At 40.5% G+C, this 21,047-nt stretch overlaps 1 protein-coding gene across 1 annotated transcript in view; it reads right to left on the bottom strand.

Moving 5' to 3' along the window:
- JAZF1 (JAZF zinc finger 1) overlaps nt 1-21,047 on the bottom strand; it is a 339,282-nt gene that overhangs the window by 13,581 nt on the left and 304,654 nt on the right. The window contains exon 4 of the mRNA XM_090046666.1: nt 2,714-2,883. Within this exon, the coding sequence (XP_089902792.1) occupies nt 2,714-2,883 (170 nt within the window). The remainder of the gene's footprint in view (nt 1-2,713; nt 2,884-21,047) is intronic.

Below are 21,047 nucleotides of genomic sequence, written 5' to 3'. Positions count from 1 at the left end.
GACAATTTTACGTCTTCAAAAAAAAAAAAAAAAGAAAAACCGCAAAAGAGCAACATGTTTATGATTCACTTCTATTGGGGTGCGTTTAGGAAACTGCCAACTAATAACAGTAGCCTGAACTATATAATCTTTGGTAACAGGGAAAATTGGGCATTACTTCTGGGGAGGGAATTATATCTTGGGGATGTTTTAAGTGTGATTGAACAGACATACAGGCCAGTAAGGACTTGATAGTTATCTGGCCTGTGTAAAGATGTTTTCTTACTAGAGCTTCCATCTACCAACTTCTGAGTATTTGTTACATCTATTTTTGCACCTCTTCTACTTAATTGCTTAATGACATTAACTACCCTATGGCAGACACTGCGCCAGAGTCCTGTACAATGCCAAGCCAAAGGGAGTGTTTTCCCTGACTGGGTCCTGAGCATAACAAATAAAACTACTGCAATAATAATACTGCAGCAAATAATGTATTTTTATAAAACAAAGATCACATAAATGCTGGGCAAAAGAAAGATACACTGTCTTCCCTACCCCCTTCAGCTGTTATGTGGCCCTGGTAAGAACTGTATGTGAGTGTCAGTGTTCTTGTTTGTAGCTACTACTGTTTTATAGCCCTCTGTGTGATTACTCAGAGCCCACCAAAAAATCCCAGCGCATGCTCCTTTGACCACAGGATACTGTGGCAAGCTCAACAAATAATTCTTCTGAGTAGGAGTTAAACAGAGGAAGGAAGATGAAGGCAAAACTCAGGGAAGGAAACAAAGATAAAACATACACACACAAGACCAAGAGGAGAAAGAAGGAAACAAGCGACTAAGGGGAGAGATGAGGTGAGACAGAAATGCCTTTACGCATCTGAACTAAACAAGAAGTAAGTATTATTTTTCACAAAATACGGTACTTCTTATTTGCTGCTTTCTCTATTTGTCAGCCTCTCTATGGGTCATTAATTTGTTCCCTGTCTGCCTGTTCTAACATTAATTGTGTGCAAGACATCTTTTAGACAGTCCTCATGCATTTGAGATGAAGGTAGCGAGATAGCAGAAGCAGACAGGAACAGCTTGCTTATTTGGGCAATAAAAAGACAGAGGGGCTGGCAGTCAAACAGAGAACAGACAGGATATAGCAAATTACAGGGTTGTCCTCCTAGCTTTTTCCATTAAATAAACGTTTTCCTCAATGCATGGATGCCCTCTGGGAAAAGTGACTCCTAACAATCACTATGGCTTGTTTGCTTCCTGAGCTAAACATTGAGCTTTTATTCCTCACCCTTCCTCTTTATCTCAATCCTTCCTTAACAAAAACAGATTCATCTTGCATAATACAAACATGTCTGCTTGATCACACCAAAATATGTTTCCCTCCCTAGATTATTTGCTTTCCCTGTAACCAAAAATTACACAGTTCAGACTAATCTCCACAAACTAGATTTGTGCATTTAACTAGGAAATACACTAGTTTTTTTGCTTCTGCTTTGTAGTTAGTACTTCCACTAGTGTCTAATCCTTGCATAGCTTAATATGCAACATGTGCTATGGCTTTTCTGCCAGTTCAGAACAACTGAGGAATCAGTAAGATGCACATTTTCAGGCACCACTCCTGTTTATGCACAGTAGTTTTGCTATCATCAGGATTTATATGCTTCAGATGATTTCTGATCTCCCTTCATTTCTTTCATCTTTCAGCCTTTTGTTCCTTTAAAAGATATTCAACAGTTCTTAAAGAAATGAACTGTAGATGGGGGATCCTTTCAGCCTGTCAGATTTTAAAAGATTCTCCAGTTCTTCAAGCAAATGTTTGAAAAGCAGCTGACACAGAGAATCCTGCCCACATCCCATTTTCACTTCTTAGCATCATTCATATTACTAAGGGACTTTGCCTAAAATGAAAATGTCAAAATTCATCAGCTGCTGCAATAATTAGTGTGCAATGATATTCCTTTGTTTGTGACGTCAGAGAAATCTCCATATATGCCAACTGATGTTGCAAAAGGAGGTTAGGGCTTCAAGAGAGTTTACTTCTGCAAATATATATAAATATCCTTTGTGATATAAGGAGAGGGAAGAAAAGGAGGAAGTAGCAGTTTCATGGAGCATGTGCTATGCAAATCTTACAGTCAGTTCCTGTGGGCAGACTGCTATATAGACAAGTCATTGGGGGTCTGCATTGAGGTTTGGAAAATGCAGATTAATTTACAAAACCAGAGCCTGAATTTATTATACATAGAAGTTTCTATGAGGTAAGCTTAGCATTGCAAGAGGAGGTCTTTATCTTCTCAGAAGTTAAATATTGTCTTCTGCATATCACCTGTAGTAGTAAATGCATCACTGGCAAGCTTTCAGTTTAGTTTAAAAAATCTATAATAGTTCTTCTACAGAAGAGATCCATTCTAGCATTAGTATAAATAAGTTTTATATAGAATATGTGCAATTCCATTTTACAGATGATTCTTTTGGTATCACCTTGCAAGTTTTACAATAATTTCTACGAATATGTAGTTCTAAGATTATAAAATCAACAGTTTTTAATTGTATTTAGAACCTCTCTCAATTTAACTGGTAAGAACCAAAATATGCATTGGTTTTTTAGCTAATATGAAACAATGCTGAAATGCTGTAAAAATTAATATGAAAAAACTCTCAAAGGATACAGAATTGCTCTAACAGGTTTTATCCTCTGGTGTCCCCAAAAAAATCAAGTCAACACTCACCTTATATCTTTTTTTACATCCAGGAACAGGGCAGGCAAAAGGCTTCTCATCCCCTCCATTCATACACATTGAACTAAGGATAGCTTCAGAGCTGATGGCGCTTTCTGTAGTCCATGATTCATCACTGTCTGATTCTTCATAGTCTACTTCTTCCTCATCATATTCGCTACCTAAATAGGGTGGTGAGATAAAACAAGACTAAGGTAAAGTCACTGCAAAGCAATTCATATTTATTACATGGTTCCCAGTGACTTAAAAAGACAGGTATTTTTAATTCCATAAAGTTTCCTTTATTAATATAGCACCTTCAATGGCTAAAAAAGACACTAGTGATGTCTTCATAAACAATTAGCTGCAGAGGTCTAACTATGGATTGCTTAAAAACAAAATTTCACTACTTCACAAAGAGAAAGATCCCTCCCCTCTCCCTCCAAAGTCAACTTGGAAAACTTGCATTTTTCTCTGACGTAAAGCAGATTTTTAAGAGCTTCCCTTGATGCAATACAATTCTGAAGAGCGTAATTCTACAGATCATAAACAGTGTAAAATAATATGTTGACAAGTCCTAATGCATTTACTAGCCTGTTGGAATTAATAGGAATTATAGCACAACGTTAATAAGAATTATATTGTAGCAATTATAGTTGTGAAATTCATTCCCTCAGGTGTGGGAATAAATTGCATTGTGTGGCTGCCCTGACCAGACCAGACCACCATACATTCCAGATAGGCGACCGTGGCTGTTTGAGCAGCTGGTGCCGAGTTTATTTATTTTGTTAAGATTCCAATAACTATTAATAAAATTTGGTGAAGAAGTTAAATGTGAAACAAGAGAAATTGGGAAGGCAGGATTTCAGCTATAAAAAGTAAGTACAATAATAAAGGGAAAGCTCTGGCTGATAAATGCAGTAAATAAAAATAGAAACGGGGGGAAGTTTGTAGGGGCTTCTATGGTGTCAGCAGGAGGTAGTGCTGGGGAAACAGCATTTCCCCTCCTATATTGCTGCCTCTACCTAGCCCTCTTACAGTTTTGTCCTTTCTGCTTGCAGACAGGATGATTTGGCTCCAAGCACTGGAATAATTCCCATTGTTCAAGACAGAGCCTTTATAATTTTTATACCACTATTTTCAGTTGTTTCCTTCACTCTGTCTGTGTGTACAAAGTCTGTAAACAGCTTTGTAGTCCAAGGAGAAAACGCAGACAGAAAACTCACATTTCAGTGACTGAGTCTTCATTTTTTAATTGATGTGAAATTTAATACACATCTATAGATAGACATTTTTCCTGCTTGGATTTCTTTCACTTTTCCTTTTCTCACTCTCTCTTAATCTACTCTTTATTCATGAGTAAAAATGTGTGTCAGCCGGTAGCTGTAAGTACTTAGGGATACTGAGCTTTAATCAGATATTGTAAGTTAGCTCACAGATGTCAGGCTCTGCTAGTTTCTTTCCTGTGGTTTTCATTCATATAGGGTGGTGCACAGATGAGGGGAGATGGATTGTTTCCCACCATTAACACATATAGATGCATATATACACATTCACTCACTCTGCAAAAACATCTGGAAAACTCACCGCTATTGACTGCGATTTCTTATCCCATACAGAATAATTGAAAGTCAAAGCAAGCATTGTTGACTTCTAAAAAATATTTTTGAACTTTGGGAACAGATAATATAAAATAGGTTTGTTATACTTTGTTTAAATAGTTGAATTACTTAAAATCACAACTGGTTATATTTGGGTGGAAAAAAATCCTTAAGATGCTCCTTTATTTTTTTTTTAACTCATCCAATTTTTTTAATCAAACAGCTAAACATACAGTAAATAAATCTATGTGCCTTTAAAATTAGACAGCATGTAAAAGATTTTGACATTGACAGTTTTTCCACATTTAAACTTTTAATGATCCCTCACAAAAAAGATTGAAGCTAGTAAAATATAAAGTAAAAGAAACCTGTTCTACAAACAGATCTTTTAACCTCAAACAGAAGTTGTGCCAGAGTTTGTGAGGAACTTCAGTACTGCTACTGATTTCATATTAAATTTATTCATATACTGCAGTGGTAGACAGCACTGTAATACCCTAACACAGAATCCATTAATTAGAAGAAGGGTTAAAAAAAAAAAAAGGTTTTTGGCTTTTATCATTACAATTCTGCCTTTTCCACAAGACATTCTTTAATTCTTCAGGAACTAGGAATATTAAATTGCCAATCCTGCAAATTTATGCAAGTGCATAATTTTGCTATGTAATCCTGTTGAAGTTAATGGGACTACTTGTAGCAGCCAATTTAAGAAAGAACATAAACATTTGCAGGATCAAGTCCTAAAAGAAAATCTTGGTCATGTTCTTTTAATTAATTTGCCTGATGGAGAAATGTAGAATGTTATGTACACCAATGAAAGAGAATGAGAACAAAGCATAAGCAGATGTGGCAAGTTGTTAAAAATGTAAATTAATGGTGTGGTGATTTTTGTAAGTCTTAAGTACTATTTCAAATATGACCTGCTGGATAATATACAAATTCCAGAATGTTTCTAACAATATGAAATACTCTAAGGGTAAGATTATTTTACTCTAAATTGGTCCATTGTGATGCTCATCTCATGGAACCCTGGTGCACTAAATGATTAATTAAAAAAATATTTAGGTGGCTTCTGGTATAAATGAAATGTAAGAACTTATAGCTTAAAAAATACTGCCTGCAATTACGGTTTATCCTTTCCATAATTATGTTGTTTCAGTTGCCTTAAAAAAACAACATCAATGTAGTCAGTATTTTGACTGATTCCTCATCCCTCCAAATTTCATTTCCTCACTTGTCAATATCTAATTGCAGCAGCCCAAGAGGAGCCTTGCCAGTCTTGCTGATTGTATGAAAAACAGACTTTTTTTTAAACATATAGGTTGGCTTTGCCATAACAAACAGGCCTTAGATGAAGTATTTTAATTAAGTACTTTGAGTCTCAAGATCCTGGCTTTGGTTAGTCTTTCCCACGCCGGCCAGAATTCCATCGCACTCAGTTACCACGTCAGGTGTATAAACTGCAATCTGATCCACCGGCTGCTGCTTGCTCCTTCTGGGCGGCTTGCCAGCATACCGGCAGTGTGCTGAAGGGGAAGCACACCGCAGCACACTTTGATCAAGATACTGAGTTTGATCTTGGTTGGTGTTTTAGAATAACATACGCATATTACACACACACATATAAAAATGAAAACCGAGCATGTATTTATTTGCCCTGAGTCAGACCACAGGTTGCTACACTTCTTTGACTCAGACTTGAAAGGACTTTTTAAAAATTGCTCACAGACACTTAGCTGTGCTATAATTTTGCTTTGCACACAGCAAGTGAATGTTCAGGTGGGGCACGTTGTCCCTCAGAAGACTTGAGCCAAGCTGTTAGTGGAAGGTGTGTGTTAATGGGCTTACCATTTCTTATGCTGCTTAAATGGGAAAGCTGATTAACTGCTCCAGAGACCAGTACTCAAAGGAAAACGCCAGGAATAGATTTCAAAAGTCTGGACAGAAAAAAACCACAGAAGCATTTTCCAAAATTCCTCTAAATATACAAAGAAGGGTGGGGAAACACTGACTGAGAGATCGATGTGTGAGCAAAGTGAAAATACTGTCTTTTTATGTAACTTAGTGTTAATACCATAAGTAGCAAGAAAATGATCTTCCTTACCTGGCCACACTGCTCCCCTCCCCAGTCCTTCACTGGCCCCCTCCTTTAAACTGCATCAAGTTTAATCTTCATACTTTATTTCTGAGATACAGCTATGGTGAGCTCTAACATAGTTTACACTGGGTGCGTCTACAAGAGACGCTACTGTGCAATGGTTACTATGTATTTATTTAGTATTTGTATGATCAAATACTAAATAAATGCGCAATAACTGGAGTTACTGTGCAGAAGCACTGGTGCATGCCTTTTTAGTGACACTACTGCACAGTAGCCTAATAATAATATGCACTAGCGAATTAGCGCTGTTGGTATTGTGATGTGCTATTGCACAGTATTCAGCTACCGCGCAGTTAGTATCTCATGTAGCTGCACCCGCTGGCAACTTTGTTGATTGTTTCTCTCTCCCAGACTTGCCCATGAAGGCAGTGCACAATTACAATGACTGATAATAGGTAACAGCCTATTCATCTGCTTCTCTTCTAACTGAGCCTATATGGTCTCCTAGAACATGCCTTTTGCCTTACAACATTTTCCCAGTCCCAGGTCACAAAAGTATTTTCCCTTCTTTTCATTCCAGTTTCCCTCCCAAAACATTCACCTCTCCTGTGCTGCCCACAATACTCTGCTACAAGTACTCTCTGATTGGCAGCATGGTAAGTCAAAAAGTATATAAAAGAGCCCAGAAAAATGAGTAATTTCTCTTTCTTTTGTTGTGACTTCTCGGGGCTCCATTCCACTGCCTTAGGAAAAGAGGGGCAACCCTAACCCTACTTGGGGGACCATCCGAAGTAAGATGTGGCTCAAGGGCAAAGAGGGCTCCAAATTGCCTCAGTGCAGCCACATGTGTGAATGAATACAACACAGACAAATGGTCACTCTTTGCAGTCAGTATGTAGTCCACTCATCGATCCATTTTTCAGTGACAGTAGACATCCTTTTAGTGAAACTAATAATTATTGGCAGTTTATGTCCCAGTAAAATTTGAATTAATAGAAAAACACCTACTCTTATAAACAGAAACAGTATACTGGGTTATAGACTCATGGAGAAGTAGGACTGGAAGGGAGGGACCTCCAGAGGGCATCTAGTCTAACCCCCTGCCTGAAGCAGAATCATTTGAGTGAAGAATGCCAACCAATTATTTACATTTCTGACTCTTACAGTACATCTGGGTAAAACTAGGTAAAAGCAGCCTGCATCCTAAAAGTTTGTTTGCTGACAGCCTGGTAAAAAAAGAAAGCAACAATATCCTAATGGCCCATTCTTGCTCTTTTTAAATCCAAGCGGAGTTTTGCTATTAGCTTCAGTGGAAGTGGGGTTGGGCTCCAAACAACTGCTTGAATTCTTTATTCTCCAGTGGATATAATCAATAGCTTGCACTGCTTGCAAGGGAGATATTGATCGTTTTACAGACACTAAGTCAGCATGGATTCAACACATCAGATTCAGCTTTTCAGTCCCACTGCTGTAAATCTGAGGGAATTTAATTTACTTCTGTGAAGTTTATTTGGTAGTAATTAGGACCTTTTAGTGAAAATAATAATAATTGGCGCTTTATGCCCTAGTAAAACTGGCCTCCCTTTTGCATGTAAATTCATGTATGTGTGTGTGGGCCTGTGTATGTATGTGTGTCTGTATGACCACGTGAAAAAGCGAGTCACAAAGTTTCTCTTCTTAACTGTTTGCATGAAAGCTTAGTAAGAAGTTTCCAGCAGGTGCACATCATTTGTAGTTACCCAACTAGTACTGGTTCCCATTTATACCTAGACTACTGTATCATGTCTGGGAAGAGAAATCATGAACCTAAAAGGTGGTACTAACAAGAGAGAAACAATGTGTTGCTAAAAGTAAGAGCATTAATACTGCCACCCCAAACATTCTCCCATCTATATACAGTACATACTGTAGTTTAAGAATGATAACCTCCAGCAGTTCAGAACAACACCATTTGTGTCACTGATAGTTCATGCCAGTTCAATGGTCTCTCATAAAAGCTCAGTTTCACACACTGTCATGTGTGGGACTTGCAGTTTGTGCTTCATAAAAATGTTTTACGAGAATGCTTCTTATTTTAAGCAGCTCATTTTTCCGAATTCTGTGACAGCTTCTTTGAAATAGAACTTAGTGAACTATTTTTAATGGAATGTGAGTTTTGGTCTAACAATAATATGATATATGCTTATTGATTTGCTGAAGTTTTTATGCATCCTTCCTCTCTCTCACTATACCCCATCCCCCCACTCCCCCAAAAAACAAACTCAGCAGCAAGGAGAACACAATTCCATACACAATATTGATTACTTACTTAAGAATACATTGAAGGGCATTTCAGTTCATTCAAAGTACAAACACTCTCCCTCCTGTGTATAGTACAGGCAATCAATGTTGGATGCACTGGGGTGTTAAATATTCTCTGAATTTAGGGTGACAGCTTTTCTGTCAGAGGACTCTGGCAGAAGAGAACCAGTGATGCTAGCTCTAGACTGCCTTTTCTTGGCAGAGACCAGTATAGAAGACAGCAGAGCAGGAGAGAGCCATGGCCTTATCACTTGTGCTCTGGCAATCCCAGCTATAAACCAGCTCCTGCCTTCCCATGCCCCCATCAGCTCAACTGAGGAGTACAAAGCTACCTTTGTCTCGAACCCTGTCCTGCAGATTCTGATAGAGCAGAGCCCAGGTAGGCTTGTGAATAAGGGCCCAGGCTAACAAACCTGGCTCATACTTGGGATAATTTGTGCCACCGGTGGAACATGTGAGCTCCTTCTTTCTTTTAGCTTACATTTGTCAGCAGGTATGTGAAAATTATGGCTCCTACTGTGATAACAAAAGTAGAGAGCTGTATAATCAGGAAGAGATACCATTGGTATGTAGTCATATTTTGCAGAGCTTCAAGGGGTTTAAAGGGAACACTCATTTGCATCACAGCACATTTCAGATGGGGACTGGATTGTGAGGTGTCTTTCAGCATGTTAATATGTCAACTTAAATGCATTTGTCTGCTTTAAGTATTTTCACTAAGCATGTCCCATGAGGCATGCTGTAGGTGGGCTACATAAACCACAATATAAAAAAATAAAGCATACTTTATAAGACTGTTGCCAAGTGTTGTTTTATGACATATAAACACCCCCGGTTTTCTTCCTTTTGAGTGCAGGGAGGATTTGTCCGTGTGTATTAAACACTCACATAACAAACTTGATGGCTATGAAGGCTGAATCCTTTCTCCAGAGAACAGAAACAGCACGCACAGTGCAAACTCTGTCCCCCATCACTATGTCTCAGTCTCACCCTATAGGGATTAGAGATTAGTTCACTCATTGTGCTCACTGAATCACTGGAGCCTTTGCTGAGACTACATGTAAGGGTTGCTGGAATCACTGCTTGTCAGGTGGACCCTTGTTTTCTGAAAAAAGGAAATCACTCATTCAAGTTACTAAAGAGTTTTCAAAACGGTATCAAGTTGCAGTTACAGACTTGTATACAGGATACAGCACCAGGATGCACATGGCATTGTGCTACTCCCAGGGCAGCTGCATCAGGGCTCAGGGCTCAAAGCCCAGTGCACAGCGGCAGTCGCCTGTCCCACACGGATTGTGGGGGCATGCGCCTCTGCTGGGGTGCGCGCAGCAGCGGGAACGTCCCTACGCACCTGGATGAACGACCTGGCCTGGCTGAGGCCCCATTCACCTGGCGGTAGGGGGTGCAGAGGGGGATTGTCCCACTCACCCACACCGGCTCCAGTGGTAGGGGGCACAGATCAGCCCAGTAGCGGGATGCATGTGGCACTGTGCTGCTCCCAGAGCAGTGCTTCTGTATCTCAGTTTGGGGGGGCTGATTGCGTGCATGCTCCATGCCCCCCAGACTGAGATCAACTGTGAACTGGTTGATCGCCATCGACTGGTTGGTGACCACTGCTCTAAAATATTTAGAGTCCTGATGTAATCATTGATACAGGAATTCAAATATAAAATGTGTGTTTTCAATACACTTTTCATATTTAAGATATACAAAAGCAGTTGAGAAAAAATAAATTAGACAAAGATTTGCTAGTAAATTTGACACCTCTTTTTCACTTTGGCCATCAATCAGGGCCTATTTAACAGTCCACACAGACATCAGGGCTAGGGACAGAAATTACACATAAACCTCTGTAAGTGATTGGAAACCCGTTTAAATCTGTAACACAACAGAAGTTCAGTGTGCGTAAACCACTTTCAAAATGGCCAAAACCAGTTTAAGATTAAATTGGATATACAGGCATACCTCGTTTTATTGCGCTTCGCTTTATTGCGCTTCACAGATATTGCATTTTTTACAAATTGAAGGTTTGTGGCAACCCTGCGTCGAGCAAGTCTATCGGCGCCATTTTTCCAACAGCATTTGCTCACTTCGCATTTTTTAGCAATAAAATATTTTTTAATTAAGGTATGTACATTGTTTTTTTAGACATAATGCTATTGCACACTTAACAGACTACAGTATAGTGTAAACATAACTTTTATATGCACTGGGAAACCAAAAAATTTGTGTGACTCGCTTTATTGCAATATTCGCTTTATTGCGGTGATCTGGAACCGAACCCGCAATATCTCCAAAATATGCCTGTAGTATCAGACTTAAGTGCAATTGGTTTATTGAACTTCTGTCCCAGATCCCCTCCAGATTCAAGTTAACTAACAGTGCCCCAACACCCCAGGATGTTTTGCACCTTCCCTGCAAACCCCCACCCTTGCAGGGTAGGCAGGTTACCTTTGGCCCAAGCTATCTGCACCAGCTAAGCAGGGAGGTGTGCTCTAACATCCCCAGCTTCTGGCCTGGGTCACTGTGGGCTCATGGCTGAATTTCCAGAATCAGAAGTGAATGTCTGTTCACTTGCTGCAACAGGCGGGGCCTGCTTGGGGCCGCTTTCCCTGTGGCCTGCCCACCTGTTCCTGGGCTAACCACCCGCCTTCTCACCCACCATGCTTTGATGTTAAATTCATTAATAGATGTCAATTAAACCGGAGGCTGCCCATTTTCTGCCCCGATGCCAGGGGGCACTATTTGTAGCTCCTTTCCTCCTCTACACCACAGCCCAAGCCTCGCAGATGGCATCTCGATGTTCCTTTAATCACCGGCCCCCACAGTGGGCCCCAGAATCCTCCTATTGAACCCCACGTGGATTCCTCTTCCTCAGGCAACCTCTTCCACCATCATACCGGGCAGCATAGCTCCCCGAGCTGGTTCCTCTTTGGGTGTGGTCCCCCCACCGAGACCTTTGACTTATCTAGCCCTGGCCCACCTCCAGGCCAGTTGGGACCCCAGGCTGTCAGCTCTTGGGTGACCCTTGTGGTGAGCCCCTGGCCCTTCGACCCTTCCAGTCCTGGCCCCAGCATGGACCAGTTAGGGAAAACTCAGACAGGCCTGAGTCTATGGCCCTTTTCTCATTCTCTGAGGGTTCACCCTCTGGGCTCTCCAAAACAAGGGGTAACCCACCTGGTTGTGGGAGCTAGGGGTTAAGGCGGCCTAACCTGCCTTTCACCAAGGTGGTAACTGGCCTGGCATTTCCTGGGGGTTTCTGCACCACTGTGAGCCCCATCAGGCCACCCACTCCCGGCAGGGTGCAGTTTTAGGTCGTACCCAGGACCAAGAGCCTCCTTACCATCCCCTACAGCTCCTCCCTTACCTCCAGATGATACCAGCAACCCTCCAGCCAGGCAATGTTGTTGCCTGGCCTCCAGCAGCAGAACTGCCTTGTTCATATGGGCAGCCCTGAATCTAAAATGGCTGCCCTAATCAGGCACCTGGCAGCTGCCAGTTCCAGGCCCTTAAAGCGACAGGCACAACCAGTGCCCTGCCACACTGGCCTATCAGTTCAATTTATGCAGCCTAGACTAACCTGTGAAGATTGAATCAATTCAGCTTTGGGCTTTGTGACTGTCTGTACTTAGCCAAAACCTTTAACAATTGCTAACATTTCTCAGAGAAGTTTCAGAAATCTTTGGTTTTCACTGATTGACAGGACATTGTTTACATCTGTTCTGAAGGACAGTAAATCAAGTACTGCACTCAGCAGAACCGTCAGGTGAGTTTATGTCTTGGTCCTGTTATCTACTAAGTATTATTTATATATACTTGCAAACACCTGATGCTTTAGTAAATTAGGGACTTTGGTAATCTGGCCATGAGCACATTGTCAGTTCTGAGCACTGAATTAGCCTATGTTATATGTGACAAGGTAAAGTTCCGGTCTACCTTAACAGTAATGAACTGGCATATTTTACTGGGTCAGGGAGCTAGTAAGAGTTGTCACTGATCGGAGCATGGGGCAGTATCATACAGCATTACCAACTGAGCAAATTTACCATTAGTGTTTATTTAACATAATTGAGGCTTGGTGTTGATCTTTGTGAAAAAAGAAATGCAGCCTCTGTATGTGGTTTGTTTTTTTTTATTTGAAGTACAGTTGGTGTCTCATAAATGCCCTGCAAAATGGAGCCATATGTATTAAATGCAACACTCACACAAACTTGGATTGTATATGGCAGTGTGTGTGCTTTTGGTTGTTATGTATCGTGAGGGTATTTTATGTGGGCAAGATTGCCCCTGTTGTTCTGGCCATGTGCTCTGCACATGGAAAGCTGGGGCCTTGTATCTGTGCGAGATATGTAAAATCCTCTGTCCTGATTGGTTGGGGGAGTAAAGACGTTTTAGGCAGATTGGTTAAGAGAAAGACTGGAATATGGTACTCCCTGACTAGATAAAGCCCAAGGTGATGTTATGCTGAGGGATATAAACCCAGCTAGACTGATTTGGGGAGGTTTGCTAGGAGCTGCTGAAGAGTGAAGTTTCCTCCAAGGGGGGAAAGAATTAGCAGCTAGTGAAAGGGGAAACTCAGAGGAGAGAGAGAGAGGGAGAGGGGGAGAATTGTCCCAGTGTCTGGGAACTCCTCTCTCCTCCTTTTCCTTCCCGCTTTTCTGAGGTTTTAAGGGATTAATACTAGGGAGAAGGATATTCATTCCTTGCCTGGCAGTTTTAAACAGACTGAAACCTGGGTGTTTCTAATCCTGTTAGCTTTGGGCCAGGGTTGAGGTTTGCTGTGAGACCCAAACTACCTGCAGTCCAGGTCTAAAGGCTAGGCCTGGCTTTCCCCCTTTGTTTCTTTTGATGGTCATTTGCTCCAGCCACGCTGTGTGGATGGGCCAGCTTTAGCCAGCAATCAACTTGGCTCCCTTTTGAGTTTGTCCTGCAGTTTCTGTTCCAGTAGGCCATGTAATCCAGCCCAGAAGTTTTTGGAGTGTGTGCATGCTGGGTGCATCTACATGTGCCTCTTTTAAGCAGGCTTAGCCTAAAATTGCCATTTTTAAGGCACATTAAGGATGCATGTCTACACGTGTGCCTTTAACGTGCCTTAAAAATGACAATTTAAGGCTATGTGAACCTAAATTTGATACCGCCATAAAACATGAATAGCCAAGTCACATTAGCATGCGTGTAGATGTGCTTATGCGCATTAATGCTGCGTGCATCAACAGATAAGACACCATGTTAATACGCATTAGCGCATCCATGTGTAGACACGTGCCTATATCGCCTTAATGCACCTTAAGCAAAGCCTGTCTGTGTGAGCAAAGATCGGCACTCTTCCACTCCTCCAGGAGCAACGGAGCCTCTTGCAGTGCAGAAGGACTCACATGCTTGAGCAGGTCCCCACAGTGCAGTGAACCCAAGAAGCAGCCCATAGGACTCTCTGGTGTGGGTCCCCTTCCCCAGCCCACTGCTGAACAGCATGTTTAGGGGTGCAGGCCCCTGGAACTACTTTTTTGGAAGCCCCAAACTGCCTGACATGGGTGAAGTCTCCCTAAGAGGATGCCACCTATAGACTTTACAGTTAACAGCATTTTAGAATTATTAGTGTTTTCTTTTATTTTTTGTCTTTATTTTCTGTAATAAATGTGGGTTTTTTTGTGTTTACACTGCTTGTGAGGCAGTTTTGTTTACATGGGATACCCCAGCAAATTTAGTGTTCCCAGAGTTCTGGGTGGGGGCTGAAGCCACAGGTATAATTTATGGGGTACCCTGAAAAAAATATGAACCCAGAACTTCTTGCTGCCAACTGGTGCCTGGCAGAAAGTTTACATAAATGTGTTCATCATTTTGGGTCACTTAAACTTAACTGCCCGTCAAAAATACATATTTACATTTGTTAGCCCTGGAATGGCAACAGAGGCATAGCAAAATGACCTGAATTGTACCCTGCCTTGTGAGTCATTCATAAAATACAATTATTTACATTTTATTTGCCAAATCCTTATTAACAAATCTGAACAATGCAGTTAAAACTGAAATGCACCCAATTATATTCAGTTAACAAAATGCATACATCTACACAGTCAAGAGAATTCCAATTATTTTATGACCAGTATTTTTTGTTGTTAGTTGTTGAATCCAGGATGTGTATGCAACATGTTATTAAACATGCGATATTTCTTCAGTTGCAGCTAATTGTGCAATAGCAGCTAATCACAAAAACATGCATGTAAGGAATTGATTCTGGAAAAAGCAGTCAACTGATACCATGGCATGTGTTTCGTACAGCACAACTTGCTTTCTGAAAATGCAGTCAAAAAGCTGTAGAAGTGCTAAGGCAAATTGTTACATGTCCCTGCACAATGTGCTGTTGAAGTTTTATGGTCACAATGTGCCAATAGTTTGGGGAAGTTATTCTGCATTCTTATATAAACTCCCCCCCCCAGCTCTTTTCTACAGAAAAGGGCTTTCAATAACTTACAATCTTCTGTTTATTCAGGAAAAACATGATAAACCAAGTAACACAATCTCTACCTTAAACATATTCTTAAGCAAGATTTCTACAACTCCATGTAAACAAAAACAAGCTATTAACCACTTACAAAAATGGGAGCATGGGCCTCCTGCAATTAAACTGCAGCATTTTACAGTGCAATTTTTTTAATAATGACAAAGTAAATAAATAAATAAAACCAAACAGACCACTCCCGCCAAAGGCTTATCCTGCAAATTAATTTAACAGTAATAAAACCAGTGCCAGCTGGAATCCTTTCTTTTTCTTGCTGTGGAATGGGCAGCAAGAGCAGGTATATGAGGAAAAACAAAGTAGGACATTTTCCACCTTCAGTCATGGGATGTTAATTGAACTCTGGCAAATGTTTAAAGATCTTTCTCAAAACATTTAAGAAAATATTAAAAACAGTTGGGGCTCAGAAAAAAAAAAAAAGAACATCTGTTCCAGAGACTTACATTCAAAAAACCACAATGAAGAACATTCATAATTAATGCTATTTTGGCTCTTTACTTGTTGAGCCCACATACTTAGGTTAGAAATACAAGTTCACGGCACCATTACTGTACTTAAGGACTCTCCTGATGCACATAACAAGGAGGCAATTTATTCTTGTCATTTTTTTAAAGGAACAATAGCAGGAAACAGATTCCTGTTTAAGATAAAGGATTGCAAATAAAGGTACCTACACAAATAAGCTACAGTTTATGAAGCTATGAAAATACATTCGTGTTTTACAACATTGGGTTAAACATGCATTACAGCTGTACAAAAGCCATTCAATCACTACAGTACAGGCTATAAAACTTATAATGCTCACAGTACTTACCTATGCTGGTTGCTATGTGCTTTGCATTTATTAGAGGGGTCTAAAAACATGTACCAAGCTACATAAAGTGTCCACGTACCATTAGGCCCTAGAACAGCAAAGCACTTAAGTAAGTCCGTAATTTTAAGCACACAAATAGTCCTACTAATCATGCAGGTGCATTGAGTGCTTTATTAGGTGTTAGATTCTTAGGGCCAGGACTAACTTGGTTTAATCATGTCCCTGCATGCCAGGATCAGGCCCGCAGCTGATCCTAGCGCTGCCCATCCTGGGCCCTGCAAATCGGGATTGGCCCCACTAAAATTTGAGGTAGTGCCACCACTCCCCCACCACCAAATTTTCAGATCTGTGGGACCTTTCAGGTCACGTGGTGGGAATGCTTGCCACAAAGCAATTGACAGTTTATTAACATCTGAAGAAATGAGCTTTTAGAAAATGTATGAAGTACAATGGAGGATGTGTCTTTATTCATAGATTCATAGATTGTAGAGTCGGAAGGGACCACAGTGGATCATCATGTAAGACCCCCTGCCCCTGGCAGGAAAGAGGACTGAGGTCATATGACCCCAGCCAGGTGTCTATCAAGCTTCCTTTTGAAGACCTCCAAGTTAGGTGATACTACCACCTCTCTTGAAAGCCCATTCCAGATTCTCGCCACCCTTACTGTAAAAAACATTTCTTCCTAATGTCTAACCTGAATCTACTCTCCACTAGTTTGCACCCATTATTCCTAGTTACTTCTAGGTCTGTTCTGGTAAATAGCGCATCTCCAATTCCCTGTTGTCCTCCCTTGATAAACTTATAGGCAGCTATAAGGTCTCCCCTCAGACATCTCTTGTGAAGGCTGAATGTTGGTGAGTTCCTCACTTTCAGAGCACAGTATTAAAATGAATTAACATGCACACATCTTTTAATTTTACTTAAGTTTTTCTTCTTTGCTCCCATAAAAAAGTGTAATCTAGCTAGAATACTGTGATTTGCTTAGGATATTTTAAAACTCGAACAAACTAAGTATTGTATAGATATGTACATTTAAAAATACTCCTAGCCAAGATTCTGAAGTCCTACATAGAGAATAAAGAATATACAAAATAATACAATATATTACTTAAGCTAAACAATATGTTAATTAAAACATGAATGGAGTGAAACAAGTGATGCAGCTAATGCATAAAGAAGCAGAAGTCTTGTTGGAAATGGGAGGGAACCAAATATCACATACCTTCAAACACATTCATGAACACCATGGAAAAATATACTTTACTGTGGCATAAAGTAGGACCTGTGCAGCAGCCCATACATAGAGGAATCTAGTACATTAAAGTTTCTGCAGTTGAAAGGTACTTTAAAACTAAAGGCAGTATTTCTACTGCTGCTTTGTAGCTTGAAAATCACAACTAGTGATGACTTTATGAGCTTCTATAGTCTGGACAACAGGGCTACTCTTTGGTAAAACTGCTCCTTGGGGAGGTCACTGTGAAAATTCCCATACAGCTAATTACCATGCAACTGGTACTTGCTACAGAAACAGTCTGTCTTTGAGAAAGGCTGTTGTTGGAAACCATAGCATATCATAGCTACATTATTGTTGGAAGGGTTACTTCTCTACCAAAACAAGGATCCTATGAGTGAGAAACGGGGAAAGCACACCAAACAGGAAATAAATAAAAGGAAGCTGAAATACACAGCTTCCCCAGGGCAGAACAGATAAGAAGGGAAAATGACTATACTATACTACATATAGTACTGGTAATTGTTTGGTGTATGCTTCCACATTTTCCTTGCCCTGCAAAATAAGATAGACACAGTCTTTTGGCTCCCTATTTCCTGGTAGATGACTAATTCACAGGAAGAGAATAAGTATCTGCATGTCTATGAATGTATAACATAACATAACATAACATAAACCCATGCATAATCCATCAGTTAATTTAAAACAGATTTAGAGGAGAATTGTGTGCACAGAAAAGCAAAGATTAAAAAAGGGAAAAAAACCAAGGGAAAGGGGAAGGATGTGTTAAAAAAGACAATGCCAAAAATGACAATAGGTATTTTCTTCATTGAATTTCCCCTCATCAGCATTCTGCCTCTGCCATAACTTTCCTATTACACAAACCTTACTCTCCTACATGTACAGCTATCAAGTTTTAAGTCTGTTTTTAAGATAGCTATTTAACAATATGCATAACTTTATGCAGGAGATCAGTTTCACTGTAAAGTTTTTAAACTTGGGTCAAATGATTAAATATATTGTTGAATAGGAGATGGCTGGGGAACAGGCAGGGGATCCAAGAGAGAGGCAAGGGCCCAGGGACTGGCTGCTTTGGCTACCTGGGAAACTTCCCAGGTTGTATGAGTTTGCTTGTAACGGGTTAACCTGTCATGCAGTCAGATCAAAAGGGGTTGTTAAAGGCACCACATACAAAAAGGGGGAAAAAACGATCCAAATAAGAGACCCAAAGGGAACAAAAATATGCTATATGCTGGGGAATGCTACTCCCAGTTCTCCATCCATGCAAAATTAGACTGCTCTTCTCAAGACTGAAGAATGGAAGCAGAAGAGATCTCAAACCTTGAAGATGCTTTACAGAGTTTGGGATACAGGTGGCCCAGGAGAGAGGACCCAGATCATTCCAGTGAAAAGCTGAGGGACTAAGATGCACAGAGGGAAAAAGGCACGCTGCAAGCAAAGCTGTTTGTTCTCTTCCAGAGATAGAATTAGCTGGGGTCAGTGGAATGTAGGAGGGGTGGAAAGCCCATGCATTCAGGCCTAATAAATGTTTTGGTTTAAGGATACTATTTCTGCGTCAATGAAACCTCGTGGGGCACTTTTACACGTGCTTTGGGGGCAGCGCTTTAGTTAGAGTGGCGTAAAGGGGGTAGCGCTTTAGAGCAGCTTCAAGAGCCACTCTCATTAAAGTGCTTCTGCGTCTCATGTATCAGCATTCTCATGCTTAAAAATGGTGATGGGGGTACCTGAAATAAAGCTCATTTCACAAGCTTTAGTTCAAGCATTCCTGCCACCATTTTTAAGCGTGGGGCCGCTGATGTATGAGACACAGGAGATTGCTGGAGTATGGTAATTGCAACACTCCAGGAAACTCAATTAAACATGACCGAGGACCCAGGGCTGCTGATTGGAGATCCAGTCTTGTTATGGTTGGATTACATGGTTCCTCTTGGAATGAGGTTCAGGAAGTAAATGATTTTGAGAAGGATGAAGGGTTTGTCTATACTTCAGTTGTGGAGTGAAACTCCAGCAGATTTAAACACAGCTGAATTAGCTGTATTCTAGCAAAGCTGCAACCCTTCAGTCACGGAGTACCCAGTGTCATGATGAACTTTTACTGCTTGTGCTGAAACCCATGCTACTGAGGCTGCATTGCTATTGGCACTAGTTCAGACAAGTGTCTACCACATAAAATACTTTGAAGGTCGTGACAACTGTATAATCTTGAAACCAACATTGGGTACAGTAATGTCAACTAATGAAACTTACAGAAAACTACTGAGTGACACACTGTCCTGAAAAAGCATCAATTAGAGTTGTCTTACAGGGTAAGTGGGAAAATCTCTTTTCTAACATCAACCATGCTAACTGTATTGCTGGAGAATACAGAATACTAACTCTGCACATCTGTTGAGTGGACACATTCCTGTGACTCCATATCTCAGTAAGTTATTTGGGAGTGAAGGCCAGAATGACCTGTTCATCTGTCCTCCCAAAACCACCTTTTTGGCTTCTGACTCAAAACATCCTTTCATATTCTGACTGTAGAAGGCCACACCAAAGGTGATCAGTGACCAGACAGATTCTAGTGTTATTGAGAAAAATGGCTCAGATAAGAGTTCTTTTCTAGTCTCTTATAGAGTTGCCATATCAGATCTTTAGGTTTATATTCTCCTAAACAGTATGAACACAGCTTCCTGGAAAACAGGTTGCTTAAAAATGTTTTATTCAATTGAGAAAAATTGGGGCAGGAAGGGGAAATGACCTTGTATCAGGGAAGGCAGCAGAATAAAAGAAGGGAAAGACTAGAAGAGGAGCTAGATGGAGAAGAAATCAATACAGCAACTTAGTTTTGACAAAACTAAACTTCAGCCAACGTATTGTCTAAACACATATTTCTTGACTGAATGCAAGAAGAAAGCATGTAACCTGAAGATTATGGATGGCACCTAACCTGTCTAGGAAAAATGTTGACCAGTAGAACACATCAGAAAGTTTACAACCCTTCTGAACCCATGCCCCTAAATTACAGAACTCTTGAAGACTTGGAACTGAAATTGTGTTTCTGGCTTCATGCACTCAACATCTCAACCACTAAAAAAAATACAGGAACTCCTTCTCTTTGCCTACAGCAAAGGCTATTTGTTGCATTTCAGGGAGAAAGCAATATGGTAATGTGAAAAACAATTAAGGTACTCATTTACAAGCTGAAGATAAGGACAGCACATGACTAATGACAACATCCCATCTTGAAATTCTGGCTTTGTTTCTCATTTCTTAAACAAAGCCACCTTTTCACTTCCCCCACCCCATTACCACATACTTTCCTGCAGGAATAGTAACGTTTATTCCCTGTCTCTCTCCAATTTCAAGATGACAGTGAACAGAACTACTTTGGGAGGGGCAGCAGCATATTCAACACCATCCATTTAATGAAAATTCCAGGAGGATGATAAAGCGGTAGAAACAGCAATTCTGACATCTAGAGTGAAGTCTTTGAAAAGTCTAATTTTTTTTGGAATAAAGAGTACAGTATGGAGAAGGGATCTTGGTATTTAGCTTACTGGCATGTTAGACCTGCCTGTACTGACTTTCGTGCAGCTGACAGTACCGCCAATACTTTAGTAGAAATTGCAGGATGAGGATGGATTAAAGCAATTTGGCCCAAGTCTTGGAAATAACTGAATCAGCTTTCTGTTCAAAGGTAAAGGAATTACTATGAGGAACATTACTGTTTGGTCTCATGACATTTTCAAACCCTTTGCTTTTGGGTTCTTCTATT

Source organism: Crocodylus siamensis, chromosome 5 (genome assembly GCF_052110815.1).
Source record: "Crocodylus siamensis isolate JL-2025a chromosome 5, ASM5211081v1, whole genome shotgun sequence".
Lineage (NCBI taxonomy): Eukaryota > Metazoa > Chordata > Crocodylia > Crocodylidae > Crocodylus > Crocodylus siamensis.
The sequence above is the reverse complement of the archived record's forward strand: the minus strand, read 5'-3'. Positions and strand labels throughout refer to the sequence as shown.